General features: G+C 29.8%; 1 protein-coding gene across 1 annotated transcript; it reads right to left on the reverse strand.

The window, feature by feature from the left end:
- Positions 1–8,963: 8,963 nt before the first annotated feature.
- Positions 8,964–17,756, reverse strand: HELRODRAFT_74952 (hypothetical protein; the record flags this gene model as incomplete). The annotated part of the gene is made up of 9 exons (XM_009015134.1): positions 8,964–9,119; positions 9,350–9,531; positions 9,973–10,190; positions 12,183–12,303; positions 13,772–13,884; positions 14,088–14,256; positions 14,631–14,785; positions 16,210–16,313; positions 17,181–17,756. 9 exons carry the CDS (start codon positions 17,754–17,756, stop codon positions 8,964–8,966), a joined length of 1,794 nt encoding a protein of 597 aa, XP_009013382.1.
- Between the last annotated feature and the right edge of the window lie 703 nt (positions 17,757–18,459).

Consider the following 18,459-nt stretch of genomic DNA (forward strand, 5'->3'; position numbering starts at 1 on the left):
TCAACTTTTTTATATTTTTTTTAATTTATTAATTTCAGAGAAATTAGACATTTTATTGTTTTTTAAAAATTTTTATTAAATAAATTTGCAAATAGCTATTTTGAGTTATAGATAACTCATCTTCAGTGCATTATATATAAGGTATGTAAGATATTTGATAAGAAGGAACAAGTAATTATTAATTTATATAAATTATTTAATTAAAACAGAAAACCAATAAAATAAATTTAATAACTATAAACAATATAAAACGCGATTTAACGGCAAAATTGTTTATATTATGGTTGTTAAGGTAAATAATCAATGCTCAGCCGAGAAGCGCGAATTAATTTATTTAATTAACTACATATTATTAATATTATTTTTACAATATTTAAAAACCTTATTATTATTATTGTTAACATTATTATTATTATTGTCATCGCTGTGGTTCTTCTTGCTTCTTGTGATTATGTTCCATTTGCAAGTGATATTTGCGCTGTGGGTTGTTGCGTTGGTATCTACAGTGTTGGCACTGTTGTTGTTGATGTTGTTGTTGGCGTTGTGATGTTGTTGTTGTTAGGGTTGTCACTATTGATGATGTTCCAATTGCAACTGATATTTGCGCTGAAGATGAGTTATCTATAACTCGAAATAGCTATTTGCAAATTTATTTAATAAAAATTTTTAAAAAACAATAAAATGTCTAATTTCTCTTAAATTAATAAATTAAGAAGAAATATAAAAAAGTTGAAACATTGCAATTCAACAACACCAACAACAACAATTGCCGTTAAAATTTTAAAAATCGCGTTTTATATTGTTTATAGTTATTAAATTTATTTTATTGGTTTTCTGTTTTAATTAAATTATTTATATAAATTAATAATTACTTGTTCCTTCTTATCAAATATCTTACATACCTTATATATAATGCACTGAATATGAGTTATCTATAACTCGAAATAGCTATTTGCAAATTTATTTAATAAAAATTCTTAAAAAACAATAAAATGTCTAATTTCTCTGAAATTAATAAATTAAAAAAAATATAAAATAGTTGAACAATGTTGAAAGTAGTGTTGAATTTTTGAAATGTTGCGTTAACAACAGTCTGTTACCAAAAAAAAAAAAAATATGGTATATAGTATATATTTTATTGGTTATTTTGTCTTTAAATTTCGAAATAATTTCGGATTTAATTACATTTATCGGAATTTTTTGATGTTAATATTTATTACTCAAATTTGGATTATTGTATCACAAAGAAAATGAATGAAATTAAATTTTGGTTGGATGGTTGTAATAATTTGAGTGATATTATTGTTTTTACTGAGAAAAATGCTAAACATATTATTCATAGTTATTTAGAAAAAGTTACAAACTTTACAAAGCAAATTTCATGAAAGCAAGTTATAGGGGAATTTTCTGCTACCATAAGACTGAAATAAAATCACATATGGTGGATTTGGGTATTGACTTTAAAGAATTTTTATGCATCAAGTTTTATGGACTTTTTAATTATTTTCACATTCTTTCATTTATAGAAGTCCTAGTTCAATTAAATCTAATAATAATAATGAGAACATAAGTAAAGACAGTAAAAGCGTTTTCAGTTACATGAGAAGTAAATAAAAAAGGAAAGATAAAGTGGGGTCTTTGAAGACTGATCATGGCAACATTGTAACGGAAGAAAAAGAAATGGCTGAGATGCTCAATAACTACTTTGGATCGGTGCTGACAAAAGAAAATACAAATAACATAAAGGAGCCAAAAAATTGTTTGGGGGAAGCCAAGAAAGGATGCTTACAAGTGTTTACATAACAGAAGAGATGGTTGTAGAAATACTAGGCAGTCTCAAAGAAAATAAAACTCCAGGAATGGATGAGATGCACCCAAAATTTTTAAAGGAAATAAGACATGAAGTAGGAGCCACACTGTGCGAAATATTTAATGACTCTTTAAGATCAGGAGATATACAAAAGGATTGGAAGGACGCTATCGTCACGCCATATCGAACGTAGAAGCGAAACTAGTAACCACAGACCAGTTAGTTTAACTTGCATTATATGTAAAGTATTAGAAAAAATTATCAAGAGAAATATAGTCGAGCACTTAAATTCTAACTGCATAATCAATGACAGCCAACATGGTTTTATAAAAGGACGATCCTGTCTATCTAACCTATTGGATTTTTTTGAAGATGCTTATGCTAACCTAGACCAGGATAACTCGGTAGACGTAATATATTTAGATTTTGCAAAAGCATTCGATAAGGTGCCACATAAAAGGTTATCCAAAAAGTTACAGGCATGTGGGGTAGAAGGAAATCTGCTACGATGAATAAAAAATTGGCTAAAAGATAGGGGACAACAGGTGCGGATAAAAGGAATAAACTCGAAGTGGATAGACGTAACAAGATAGGGGACTCAGGGATCGGTATTGGGAACGCTATTATTTGTGATATACATTAACGACATCGACGAAGGAATAGTCTCTAAGATTTCAAAGTTTGCAGATGATACCAAATTATGTTTGAAAGTCAACAACGATGAAGATGCAGAAATATTGCAAAAAGACCTAGCAAGACTGTACCAATGGTCCAAGGACTGGCAAATGCTTTTTAACGTTGACAAATGTGCAGTCATGCACTTAGGGAGGAAGAACGCTAGATATGAATATAAAATTGGTGAAAGAGAACTACGATCGACAGAGGAAGAAAAGGATCTAGGAATCATTGTTCATCAAAGCACAAAACCGTCAAAACAATGTACAGCTGCAGCGGCCAGAGCCAATACGATCTTGGGATTTATAAGAAGAACAATGGTCAGCAGAGAGAAGCATATCATACTGAAACTGTACAAAACCCTAGTCAGACCTCATCTGGAGTACTGTTCAAGCATGGAGCCCATATATGCAAAAGGATAAGGAAGTTTTAGAGAAAGTACAACGTAGAGCTACAAGAATGATTAGAGGAATCGGAAAAATGGAATACGATGAGAGATTGAAAAAATGCGATTTAACATCATTAAAAAAAAGATGTAGAGGAGATCTAATCCAAACATATAAATTGATCACGAACAGGGAAACAACACCATACTCGAGATTTTTCAGGCTAGTAAACAGTGATAAACTACGAGGACACAGATTTAAGATTTTCAAAAACTCGGATGGAAAAATAAAGAGCAGATTTTTCAACAGTAGAGTGGTCAACGCCTGGAACGAGCTAAGCGATGATGCAGTCTCAGCGAATTCACTCAACAGCTTCAAAGCCAAACTCGGACAGATAGCATATTAGGAGATCTAATTAGTAGTGGTTAGGGTTAATAATAATAAAAAATAATTTACTAAATCATTTGCAGGCAATTGGTGGTGTAAAAATAATAGTGGGAGACTTCAACTTTCCAACCATTGAATGGAAGTATTGTTTAACTTTTGGTTCAAGCAAGTTCATTGAGACAAGATTTTTGAATTTAATTAAGGATTATTTTCTTTTCCAAATGGTTGATATGCCGACAAGGTGTCGTGGGTTGCACAAAAGCTCTTTGTTAAATTTGTTGTTTGTAGAGGATAGAAACCTAATAAAAAATTTATCTTATCCATTTGGTAATGGTGATCATTGTGGTTTGAATTTGGTAATGGGTATAAATTTGTATGATTTCAGGTGTGGCTTAAAAAACTGGCTTGATTTTTAAGAGAGGTAATTACAAATTGACGAATGATTACTTGCTGTCTGAAATGGATGTTAAAAAATGTATGACTGTTGTTAAGAATGATAATGATGTTAATGAATTATGGTCTTATTTTTTGAATGTGATCAATGAGGCAACAAATAGGTTTATTTCTATTGTTAACTTGAGATTTTTTAAGAATAGTAACCAAATTAAGTTACCAAGGGATGTTTTAAATCTGATTAGGAATAAACAAATTATGGATGAATTTTATAAAACATAGGAATAAGCAAATTTTAACTGAGTATAAGCATTTGAGAAATCAAATTAAAAGAACTATTGTGAAATTAAGAGAGCAAGATACACTACGTTTAGCTAAGTTGATTAAAACAAATTCAAAGGTTTTCTGGCAACAGATTAACAAATCAAGAAAATATAAAATTAATTTGGACGATTTAATTGATGATAAAAAGACCATTATAATGGATGACCATTTTAAAGTTGAGAATTTTGCTAACTTTTTAAAAAATGTTTATGTTCAGGATAGCGGGTTGCATAATCAAGACAAAATAAATTTAACAGAATACAATAATCATGCTATGATTTTCTCTATGATCATAAAATTGACATCGTTGTTTGATTGCTTTTTGTTGTCTTTTAGTGCTATTTTGATATGGGCATATATAACTTACGTTAAGCCCATTATATATATATATATATATATATATATATATATATATATATATATATGCAATAAAATGGAATAAAGTTTACGAATATTTTTCCGCTGTTTAGAAGTCACAGAAAGATAAATGATCAGTCGGTGGAAGTGTCAACAACAGATTCCGAAAAGCAAACAACATCTACAGCTTTTAAGATTTTTCTACATTCTACCAGACACGGAAGTACCTAAATTACTAAACAAAGAACTATAGGATAAAAGCCCATTTATTTATGAATGGGTTTTTAAAACCTCAATTGAGGAAACCACAAAAACTACTCATGGATGACAAAAATGGATTGGCGGCTGTTGACCCTGATGAATTCACTATTATGTTTGATACTACCTCGTCTATGTATTATACTGTTGATACTATTCCTGTTGACTTTGGTTTGAGTGTTAATAACAATTTTTTTTATTTTACATTTCAATGCTCGTAGTTTATTACCAAAACTTAATGATTTAAAATGTCTCCTTAGAAACATTAATAATCTGAAGGTAATCTCCATTAGTAAAACCTGGTTGGATGATAAGACTTCTAACATGGTTAGTTTAGATGATTTTAACTTTATATGTGGTAATTGAAGACCGAGGGGTGGTGGTGGTGTAGGTGTTTACTTAGGGAAGGATGTTGTTTATACAATTTTTACAGATTTGTGTGCAGTAAGTGATGTATTTGATTGGTTAGCTATAGATATTAGTAATATTGCAGGTAAAGGATCTGACATTATTTTGTTCCATCTATCGTACACCTAATACTAATTACAATTTTTTTATTCAACAACTAGAAGAATTGTTTATAAAATTGAAACATAGGCATAAAACTAAAATTATATATCAGGTGATTTTAACATTGATATGGCTAAAGATGACTGCTACAAAATTGGTTTTTCTTTTCGCAATTTTTTACAATCATTTTCGTTAGTGCCGTTAATTAATTCACCTACACGTATAACTAAAAATACTTCGACGTTGTTGGATAACATTTTAACTAATAATATTGTCAATGATACTTCAGGCATCCTATATGTTGATATTTCTGACCATTTACCTGTTTTCACTGTTTGCAATAATATTAGTTTCATAAATAACTCGGATAATTATTGTGCTGGTGTTGTATCAAATAAAAATTTAGCTCGTCTGAACTCCGTTTTATCTAATTTTGACTGGAGTTGTTTAAATCAAGTTACCGATTTAAACAAATATACTTTATCATTTATTAATTTTTTTACTGATTTCATTAACAAAACATGTCCCATCCGCAAAATGAGATCTTGTAAAATCAAAAATCCGTGGCTAACAAAGGGTATCCTTAAATCATTCAAAGCTAAATCTTAATTATATAAATTGTATATTAAAAATCCTTCTGAACTTAATTTTAAAATTTATAAAAAATATCGTAATAAATTAAATAAATTTAAATTAGTTATTATTTCTGAAAAAATTACTATAACAATATGTTTGAAAAAAATAACAATACAAAAGTAATTTGACAATATATTAATAAATTAATTAGATCCCGACCTAATAATCCTATCAGTGAAATAAATGTAGATGGTTTGATAATAGATAATCTGAAGAATATATGTGAAGCTTCCAATAATTATTTTACCTCTATTAATAAACACAATGATGGTTCTCAAAGTAATATTTTTTTGGACAATATTTCCTCAAATTTTACCGTAAACTCTTTTTATTTGGATTTAGTTGATAATGATGAAATTTTCAGACATGTCAATGATTTGAAGTGTTCTCATTCATCAAGCCATGATGGTGTTTCTTCTTTTTTCATCAAAAATAAACAATATATAAAATTATTGATCCACTTAGTCATATTATTAATCAATCATTTGCCACCGGTATGTTTCCTGATCTTTTCAAGATTGCTAAAGTTATTCCCTTACATAAAAATGGTCCCACTAATCAGCTGTCCAATTATCGACCAATTTCAATTCTACCATCTTTGTCAAAAATGTTTTGATTAAATTTGGTGTCCCGCAAGGCTCAGTTTTGGGGCCTTTGTTATTTTTAATTTTTATAAATTAATTATCCACTGTCAGTAAATCACTTGAAAGTATATTGTTTGCTGGTGATACCACTATTTTATGTTCTGGGAAAGACATTAATACTGTGATCAATACATTTAACACTGAAATGGAAAAAATATGCAGTTGGTTTAAATAAAATGACTTAAATTTAAATTATAAAAAACAAACTATATGATTTTTGGTTCTAAGATTGTTACTAATAATTTAGGGATTTCTATTAAAATTGATAATAACAGTATTGAAAGAGTGTATACAAATAAATTTTTAGGTTTTGTAATTACAGACAATTGTCATGGTTAAATAATATAATGAATATATCTAGTAAAATTTCTAAAATTATTGGTATCATTCGTAAATTGAGCTTCAAGCTTAGTTTTGATGTCACTAAAAAATTATATTACAGTTTAATTTATCCGTATTTAACATAGGGCGTAATATTATAGGGTAATAGTTGCACGACCCATCTTAATTCTTTCTGATTGGCCTATAATAGTTTTGTTAGATGTCTTTTTTTTCTTGAAAAAGTATGACCATATCTCAAGTTTTTACCAAGAAGCTAATCTATTAACAATTAAACAAATATATAATTTTGGTCTGTTAAAATTTATGTTTAAATTATATAAAAATTTATTGCCTCCTAATTTGTCCATTCATTTTAAAGCTCCTGATAAAAAGTTACGCGTTTTAAGACAAATGAATGATTCTGTTCAACCTTACCCTAGATTAGTAATTTATAAATTATCTGTTTTCTCCTCCGGGGTTTTACTTTGGAATAGATTACCTTCAGAGTTCAAATTATTAAATAGCATTTCTGCTTTTTCTAATAAAATATTATTATATGTTTCCAAATAATCTTTGTTATTTCAAATTTAATATGCTGATATAATATAATTGAACATTTTTGAGTTTATTGCTGTTGGTTTTTGAATGTATGTCATGAATGTATGTTGATATTTATTCTTGGACTTAGTTTGAATTCAATTTGTTGTTTATTCATGCAAAATCATATGATTGAACATTTTAATTTTATTGTTTTTATTTTTTGAATGCATGTTATGTTGTATGATCTTAAACATTATAGATAACACTACAAGGATCAAATTTTAGTTTCATTATCATTTTGTTTTACGAACGTTTACTTTATGTGCAGTGTGCTATGCTTTTGTGTAAACAGTTGTACGAACAAATTATGTTATATGCGCTTGATAACTTTTGAAATTGTTTCTGTTTTTTCTTTTTGATGGCCTATAAAGCTTAATAAGCTTGTATGGTCTCCAAGCCATTTTTTTTGTGGTTAATAAACTGTGTAAATAAATGAAATAAATAAATGAAAATAAATAGATGCAATATTTAATAAAATCTACCAAATTTATAGCTTTTGAAAGTTTAGGATTGAGCTATTCTATATTTTTAACAGCAATTTTATTTATTATATATTTTATTGAAATTAATAAGAAAATCGTAAATGTGTAGTGTAGTGATATATAATATATATATATATATATGTATATATATATATGTGTGTGTGTGTGTGTGTGTGTGTGTGTGTGTGTGTGTGTGTGTGTGTGTGTGTGTGTGTGTGTGTGTGTGTGTGTGTGTGTATATAATTAACCTGAACTGAATCATTATTTTAAAGTTTTAAAATTTAAACTAAATAGTTTGTTGGCCTAACCTTTACATTAAGTTGAAATATAATTTATATTTAAATAAAAAAACATTTTAAGTACAGAAGGAGTTTCTCTACAAATGACAAATTACTTTTTAATCGTCAGTTTTTTATTATTAATAAATTTTTGTTATGTTTTAAAGTGAAAATGTTGTCAATATATACTTAAAAGTATGACCACACCACACCAACATCGTGCCCAACGTTCAACATCCATCATTTTAAATTAAAAGTACGTATTTCGATTTATTTCATTTCTCTAGCATCTTTCTGGCGCTGTGACTGATTTCTGATCGTTTAATATTTTAAAAGTTTACTTAAATGAGAACTTGGTGCCGATAAGAAAAATTTATGCAAACAAATAAAATTTTCAAAAATTTATATTTTGTTCAAAAATTATAAATATTACATCTATATTACTGTTAATTTTTATAGCTTTTAATAATAAATTTACAATTGAATTTAACAATCAAAGGAGGACACGCAGGCAACGTAAAGTTGAGAGTTGATCATTGTCCATATAACTACAGCTGATACGATTTCTTAGACCTCTTCGTGCATTTAAAAATATCTGTTAACATTTTAAAAATTTTACTTAAAATTATAATAATTTTACCTCAATTTGCAAATTTATGGTTATATGACTCCTTGAAAAGTTTAGGTAATAAAATACAAGTAAGGCATAGGCAGATTTAACATATTAGCCAGGTACAAGTGGTTTTATTAATTATTTTTGTCATTGCAAGCGATTTTTGATTAATTTGAAGAGGTTATTATTTATGTACTGTAATGTTTGAATGGTTCTGCAGAATCTTCTTTTTGGTTAATAAAGTTAAAAAAATTTATCATCAATTAAATAAAATAAAGCAAATAAAGTTTTAGAAACTTTTAATAGAGACGTTGTTGCGCATTTCTTCGACAGTATCGTACAGGGGCATTCCTTTGGTTTCTGGCAGTAACAAGCAGATAGTTGAAGAGATAACAGACAAAGAAGCAAAAACAAACGGTGGGATGATAGGATTCATCAGTTGCCCCTGTTGAACATTGTAATTAATCTTTACGAACTTCTTCAGATCGTGCGGTCATTCGTAAATGATTGTCTCAAGATTTTCAAGTATGTAGAATTTGATTGAAGTAAAATGTTCAAGTGTTATTTGTCTCGGAAAAATGCTAATGCATTTTTAAGATGTGCTAAGAGTTGATGAATGAAAACAAATTAAAAAATATTGCTTATGTATTTATGAAATCTCTTGAGACATCTAACCAACAAATTAATTTGTGGAGACAATGCATTGCCCAAGTTTCCAAAGAGTGTACACGTTAGAAGACCTCGGCCTCTCAACATTGTTGGATAAAGTTCATTTGTAAAGCAAATTGCCATCGACCAGGAAGCAGTCACGCACATTTTGCCAATCAAAACCAACATGATGCGCGTCCATTGCAAATCTTTCAAAACGATATTATAATAATTTAAAATAATATTAATGTTTATATATATATATATATATATATATATATATATATATATATGAACATATATATATATATATATATATATATATCATTATAAATATATATATATCATTATATTTGCAATGTTCTATAAATTCTACCGAATGTTTGGCGTTAATATGTTTGTAGTTCGTCAGCATGAATTCGAAAAATAAGTTTATTTTGAATTTTAATAAACTAAACGTTCACCAAAAAACTTTAGTGAGAAAAATCGAAAAAACAAACTACAAACATATTAACGCCAAACATTCGGTAGAATTTATAGAATATTGTAAAAATTATGGTCTATTACCAACATATCATTATATATATATATCATTAGCTCAATTTCAAAAATGTCAGCATGGGTAAAAACGAAACATAAGGTTTGTTGACCTTTTTTTTCTATTATGAGCAGGATATATAAACAGATTCCGGCAAACATCATGACGCATGAAAGAGGTTTTTTTCGTCCCAAAAATGCAATGCTCAATTGTGCTATAATGTAACCGGGTAGTTCGACCGCCCCGGAAATGAAAAAATTCAAGTAAGGACTTTCGCTGAGTGTTGGCAGATACAATGAAATACCAAAGTAAACTAATGAGTTGGAAAACCTGGAAACGTTATTTTATTTAAATTACCAGCCAATTCATCAAAATAAAACCAAAAAATAATAAGAGCGTCGTTGAGATTTTTTGTCAAATATAATAAAAACTTACATTACCATAAAAAGTAAAGTATTGTAGTCATTCCACAGACCATGCACGATCTACAAAGGTCCAACACAGATCCTTCGTTTGAAACGTCATCCTAATAAAAAAATTAACTTTCAATTTTTACATATTTTTATAGAAGGGATTCGAATGTGGCATTTTATGTAAATTATTGTTTTAGATATATTTGTAACACAACTAAATTGAAAGTTTTAATTTGTATTTAAATATTCACAATACTGCAATATAATTATTATAAGATAATTTTTATTACAATTTAGTTTATTTCATTTTATTTTAGTATGACATTTTATAATTAAGGTAAACGTTTTAATTATTACATTAATTTCAATATTAATCGTTCAATGACTTATAAACTGTTTTTAGGCTCTGAGGATGGCACTTTTTGCCGAAACGGCCGTCAACAACTATTTCCAATTAAATGTATAGGTACTAAAAACTCAATTTGGTCGTGTTAAAAACGTATCTAAAAAGACGAATTACCATAAAATGGAGCGAGTTATTTAACAAAATACATTTAACGGAATATATATATATATATATGTTTATTTATTTATATTATTCAGCAAAGTTTATTAACGGGTATCGTATTCTTCATCTTTGTTGTTTTCATTCCAATTTTTAAAATTACTTAAAAGAACTTTGCATAGTTTAAAGAAACTATATAAATCAAGCATGCACTGAAGATGATTTATGGAAAATGGAAATAAGGCCATAATCTACATGATAAATTCGGATGACAACAGTTTCATTAAATTTTCATGATGAACTTGGATAATTCTATTTTCATCTAATTGAGCAATTTCTAGAAAATTCTAGTAAGGAAAATTGAAAAGTCAAACTTTAAATTGATTAATGGCAACAATTTGGTAGAATTCATACAATACTGTATAAAATATGGTCTTCTTCTAACATATACATATATATATATTTTTACAATATTCTATAAAAAAAAAATAAAAAAAAAAATTATGGTCTATTACTAACATTTACTATATATATATATATATATATTTCTTCCAGTCCCTCTTTCTCATCAGTACTTTTTTGATCAGTCTGTCGTCTGTCATTCTGCAGATGTGCCCAAAGATACCCAGCTTTTTTTCCTTGATACTTTCATACAGTTTTTTGTCTTCCAAGTTGTTTTCTTATGGCATCGTTTCTTATCTTTTGTCTCCAACTGATTCTCAGCAACTTTCTATAACAATGCATCTCGAATGCTTCCAGTTTGTCTTTGTCTCTTTTCTTCAACGTCCAAGCCTCACATGCATACATCAATGTAGAAAACACACACGCTTCTACGATCTTTAACTTTGTTTTTGTAGATACATTACCGTTCTTCAATATTACTTTCAAAGATGCAAACATTCCTCACGCGATTGCTATTCTTCTATCAATTTCTTTCAAACAATTATTGTCATCAGTTATGAGGCTGCCCAGATATATAAATTGGTTCACTTGTTCGAGCTTTTCTGCTCCTATCTGGAATTCATCATTGTTTCCACCTGCTTCCGAAATCATTATCTTTGTCTTACTGCTGTTGATGTGTAGTCCATGGTTTCTTCCACCATCGTACGTCAACTCGATCAGTTTCTGTAGACCCTCTGCACTAGATGCTAGCAGATCTATATCATCTGTAAACCTGAGGTCCCTTATCAATCTGCCTCCAATGTCGATTCCCTCAATATCTGCATTCTCCATTTTTTCCAAGGCTCTTTCCAACAGTGCTAAGAACAGTAATGGTGATATTGGATCTCCTTGTCTACTTCCTATGTTTGCTTTGATCCAGTCTCCCGGCTCTGTACCTACCTTTACCGCCATTGTTGACTCCTCATAAAGCCCTTTCAGCACCCTTACCATTTTTGTTGACACTCCCATACTTTCCAAAGTTGCCTACAAACCTTCGTGCCAGACTGAATCAAACGCCTTCTTAAAATCCACAAAACAATGAAAAGTTGTTTGACCTCTGCTTCCTGCATCTTCCAACAATAGTCTCAACATCAGGATTTGCTGAACTGTACTTCTGTCCTTTCTGAAACCTGCCTGCTCCTCTCCTAAATGCTGCTCTATGTCTTTCTCCAATCGTTCTTTCAAGATCGTCAGCATGATCTTGCACATATGAGGGATCAGTGCAATTGATCTGTAGTTGTTGCAGTCTTTCAGGTCTCCTTTTTTTGGCAACATGATCAAGATTGATTTACACCAATCTTCTGGCCATTTCCCACTGTCCCAGATTTCTTGACAGATTTTGTGAATCTCATTACATACAATTGGTCCTCCCGCTTTGATCAGTTCTATGGGAATTCCGTCTCTCCCTGTGCTCTTGTTGTTCCTCATTTTCTTCATTGCTTTTATTACTTCCTTCAATGTTATTTCCGTTTTTTTCTCATTGACTACTTTTCTTTCTTTTAAAGCCTGTAACACCTTCTTTGTATACGTGTTTTTATCTGTGAACAGGTCCTTGATATATTCCGACCATCTATCTTTGATTTGTTGGCCTTCAGTTAGAACATTTCCATCCTTGTCTTTAATAATCCTTGACGTATTCTTCAGTTTTCTTTTTAACTGACTGACTAGCTGATACGCCTCTCTTGTTTTGTTTTGTCCAACTAGTGCTTCTACCCTTTCGCATCTATTGATGCCTTACTTATCTCAAATTCTTGATTTTTCTTATAACGTTCATAGTCTTGGTTTTATTTTTATTTCTAGCCTGTCTCTTTACAAATAAAAAACGTAGAATAACTAACGTATACTTTCCTTTTCTTACTTGTTACTCCGTTAGTTTGATCAAAGTAAGGCGACTTGATGGTTTAGTGGTTAAGTCGCCTGGTCTTGTTTTGCAGTGTATGCAGAGACCTGATTGGAATGTGACAAAAGATCTCCGCCGTTCACATACTTCGTGTGTTGTTGATTCCTCTGAACCTTTAACTATTTTTTTTGTCAAGTTGATTACTCTAATTTGCTCCACAATGTTCATTCTGATTCTACTCTGTATCTCTTTCTGTCCTTACGTGCCTCTATTTTTTTTCTACCCAATCCACCTACAATATATGAAATAGTTTTTAAAAGTTTTAAAATATGCATTTCAATGTGTAATGCATATTTGCAATGTTTATCAAATGTTTTTTTATTTTTAAATCTAGGCGTCCTAATTATGATCGTCTTCACGTTCCATATTTTAAATTCCCGTCAAACACTCTTGCGCAAATTTGCTTTTGTTTCGGTCCATTTTGGGACTTTCTTTTTTCATCTCTACATACCTATTTTTCTGTCATTTAAAAAATTCGGAGAGGATCTAAAGACCCATTTGCTTTTAAAATTTACTGGATAAAGCTGTTAAAATAAATTGGTCGATTGATATATTGAAATACAAATATTTATAACAGGATTATTTAGTGTAAAATAATAAAAATATATAGATGAAACTAATAACAATGCACCGACTCCAACGACTATGATACGGGTGTTTTCAGGGAATTCTTTTTTATTGCATTTGGCAATCTGTCTCAAGATGGCATTTGCATCTTCTTTTTTATCGTGAGTATACAACCATCGGGGTGATTCTTTGATGAATCTTCAATATTTCAATTTAAAATATTAATAAGTTGAATTATCAATTAAATGTTGGTGAGAAAAGATATTATATTTTCAATCTTAAGCAAAATTTTAATTAAAATTGAAACAAATAAAATTAAGCATTAAACACACATTTGTTACTTATTTCTGTAGCCACCATTAAATGTATGATGTAAAAATTCAAAAAAGCCCCGAACTAACATGAGGAGGGAGAGGAGAATGAGAGACGCAATGCTTATGTAGCGTTGAAGTTTGAACCAGGACCTGACGTAGTATGCAATGAGAGGCAACAACATATACCCGAAAGACCAAAAATAATTCACCGCAGTCGACAAATGACCTCGAACTTTTATTCCAGTGATTTCAACAGCTGGTAAATATTAAATTTTAAATTTTTTTATCTTATTCACGTTTAATTTAAGCTAAAAATTAAAAAAAACAAAAAACATTTTTTTTCGTTTTTCGTAAATTTGACTTATTTTCTACTTCATATTTTGTATTTTAGTAAATGAATTAAAAAACAATGAGTATTTTATAAAATAAGAACAAATCTAAGAAATATACCTAAAACATTATCTTTAGAAAATTATTGTTAAGACATTTCTAAAATAAGTCATCACGATTTTTTTCATGCCCGTTAATATATTATTATTATTATTATTATTATTATTATTATTATTATTATTATTATTGTTTATAATATTCCAACTATGAGTATGGTGCAACAAATAGGAGTCAGCATACCGACAGATGTGCCGACGGAGTAAGCAGCAACTGTGTGTATGCCCATGACGAACTGAAGGATGCAGTAGACGTAATAGCGAGGCGAGAAGGAGGCACCTCCAGCCAACAAAACCATGGCCACCATCGCATAAACGTAGGGCCATCTTCTTCCAAACCTTTTTTTTCAAACTTTAAAAATTATTCTTAGACAAAATTTAACAGCAAGCAAGAATAAAGGATAAAACTTGAATTATATGAGATAGTGATTTTAACTATAGGCATAATCGATGACATGAAATAGCCTGAAATGTTTATAATAAATATAACATTATATGAATGTTATTATCGCTTGGAGATTGTTAACTGCTTTTCGTTTACTTTTTGCCATTGTTAAAAAATATTATAAAGTTATTAATATTTATACTTTTAAATTGATTTTGTTAAGAACTATGTGTTTCTTTCTAGTTATGCGACATATTGGCAGCATTAAAATCTGCCGTTGTTTATAGGTTAGGATATCATAATAGCAATATGGGCACATTCACGGTTGGTTTGAGACTGATGTGTCTTAACTTCGATAATTTTTATGGCAGTAATGGTAACAGTAACATCTGGCGCACTCGCAACCAAACATCACTCTTATTTTTAAATTGAATATGAAATGATAATTGTAATAATTATGTATGACAATCTCATGACTCTAGGCCAGTGGTGGGCAAATTTTTCGCTTTGAGGGCTCGCAAACCGTAGTTTGCCCACCCCTGCTGTAGGCGGATGCTATGCTTATATGTCTTTATAGTTTATATGCATGTTTCATGTCATTATGTGCATAAGCGTGTTTGTACATTGGAGATGTATGAGGTATGCGTTTGCAAAGCAAATATCCTAACTCAACGCTCGGATGACAAAGTTAGATTTTATTTTTGTAGTGGAAGCTAGTCCAATTTTTGACAAAGCATAAAATTTATGGTTTGATTTTTTAATAACGAAAATGTTGCATGAATTTGAAAACTACTTCTAGAAGAACGGATCTGTTGAATTTGTGATACGGTCCGCTTTTTAGAAACCAATTTATTTAAGTTATGTTTGATTATATTTTATTATTTTCTATTTGTTTGAAATTCATTTCATTTATTTCTTTATTTAATATATAAAACAATTGTGGGAAGTTTTGAAAGTGCTATAGGCGTGAAAGAGGTATGGAAAGCTAATTTAGGTTCAAAAAAAGCTTTAAAACCCTCAGATTTGTGCGACAAAATTTGCACCAAAATGTTAGCGAACTATTTCAAATTTTTCAACTTTGCCAATTTGAACTGCCACACCAGAAAAAGCATTTTCTAGTCTACTAAGAATTAAAAATTATCTAAGAAACTGAGAATTACAACCCTGCCCAGCCTGCTCTCATCATTTGTCACAGGTGCATCACTCCCATTATTTACTGTGATGAGTAAGCAATGAGTCATCAGAGCCGCGAAATGACAATTAAAAAACACTATGCGAAAAGTGCCTAGATCCAATTATTAAACGTTTTATACAATATATAACATCTAAATGTAGCAAGGGTTAATTATAAAATTTGTTGGAACTGTAATAAACGTACTTGTCGATTAGGATACCCCACATCAAAGCACCAAGTAACTGGCCAATTCCGACAGCTGAATAAACAAAGGAAGATTTCCAAACGTCGTCACAAACCAGGTTCCACTGTTGACAGTTGTTTTCTTTTATTAAGCACTAATTAACGTTGTAGATGTATGCAGGGTCGAAAAATGGTACAACGGCTGATTGGTACCCGATCCAGCTGCTGTTGCACTGACAGGGATCGAATGTGTAAGTGGATCCGCGCTCATTCACATTCGTGAGTGTGTTTTTTGTTGTCGGCACTTCCGAGAGTTTATGAAGGAAGATTAGACAGTTATAATAATCGATATCAACATATAATTTAATTATAAAATTTTTAGAGGTTTGGAATAAGTTTTTCAGATTAACTTAAATTTAACACTTTATTGTAAATACAAAATTGTCGGAGTAGAATGAAAAAATTCCGACTCCAGCTTTTCGAAAATTCCGACTCCGAGTTCCAACTTCAGGAAAAAAATTCAACTTTTGCACATTAATTTTACTTAAATAACATTATCAAATAAAGAATACTTTAATTACTCGTAAAGTCAGTATATATAATTGTTTTTCTTTGTAAAACCACTTCATATTTATGTTTTCAAAACATATTGAAAGGAAATTATGTGATTTCTAACACATTATTAGCATTATCTTCAATATTAAAGATGATTGCATATCGCTACACATTATTATATTTAAAAAAATACGGTCGTAAAAAATTTTCAAATTTTCATTATTTTTCGGAGTCCTAAAAATTTTGACGCCGGCAAAAATCTCCGACCGCCTCCAACTCTGAGGCTGGTAAATACTGGTTGTGCTCGAAATGGAAAATGTGCTAAAAACGAAGCCTGTTGTTTGAAGTTTTATCAAATGGTTATAACATTTTAAGTTTATAAAAATTTTTACTATCCACAATTAAACCTTGACTAAATAAAATCAAAATGATCGTACCTGAGTGACAATGGTTTCTTCATAGACACTTCTATCAAATATCCAGCCATATTTACATGGGACTGACCGGTTTCCAAACTGATTGGGGTCATTTCTCCATTGGTTCACTGTTTCAAGAGTCCAGTTGCTGTAATCTCGGTCATACATTGCACATTGATTAGTCCCATTGACGGTTATATTTTTGAGCAAACTCTCAGATAAGTTTAAATGACCAATGGAAGGGACTTTGCAGTAAAAGTCCGATGGTGTTGCTCCAGCAAAAACATAAGTCATCACGAGAACAACTTCTATCATCATGCCAATTGTGAATGTTAAAAATATCAAAAACTGATAAGGACCGAATTCGCCAATAATTTCCATCAAATCGTCGAACAACACGGTGGCTTCTTCGGAATCGTACGAGCTACCCACGCTCTTAGATTTACTATCGGTGACGGAAATATTCTCGCTACTGCGGTTGGTTTGATGTGAAGTTTCTTCGACGTGTGGTACACCATCACCTTTATAACATTCATTATAAAAGTCGTTCGTATCGGCATTTTCATCAAACAAATTGTTTGTACTTCTTTCATTCATTCCAAAACTGATATTTTTTTGTTATATTTCACCAAGACTATACGTATTGCATTGAAATCAATTTTCATCAATTTATACTTTACAGTTGCTTATTTTGTAATTTTAAAAAAATTTTTCTTTATTGTGTCAATAATCTTAATCTACTGTCAATCTTCAATGCAAATTATGTTGTGAAGTGTCCTCAAAGCATATCTCAAACCATGGACTTCTCTATAATATAACTATATCAACAGAACAATTCACTCATGTTTATTAAGTTGATGTTGTTATTATGTTGATGTCGTTATTATGATGATGTTTTTGTGTTGATAGTGTTATTATATCTTAATGTCTTTGTTGTTGATGTTGTAATAAGGTTGATGTTATTTTTTTATTCTTAAAAAAATTAGAATTTGAAAAATACAAAATTCTTTATATTATAAAATAAAAAAATAAAATAAGTAGAAAATTAAACAAATGACGAATGATCATTGAGTTTTAATATTGTTATAACTGGCCGGTCGGCGAAGAGTTCGTTTAATCGCAGTGAATAATAGTGATACGAAATAACTTTCAAATTATCGATTTATTTATTTACAAAGCATTAATTAATTAATTAACAAATCAATAATCAACGTCCATTCATTTTATTAACAAAAGTTAATGTTCACAAACTATTAAATTAACCTTCAGAAACTATAGCTTTCCGAATAACAATTCAATA

Source organism: Helobdella robusta (genome assembly GCF_000326865.2).
Source record: "Helobdella robusta unplaced genomic scaffold HELROscaffold_15, whole genome shotgun sequence".
NCBI lineage: Eukaryota > Metazoa > Annelida > Clitellata > Rhynchobdellida > Glossiphoniidae > Helobdella > Helobdella robusta.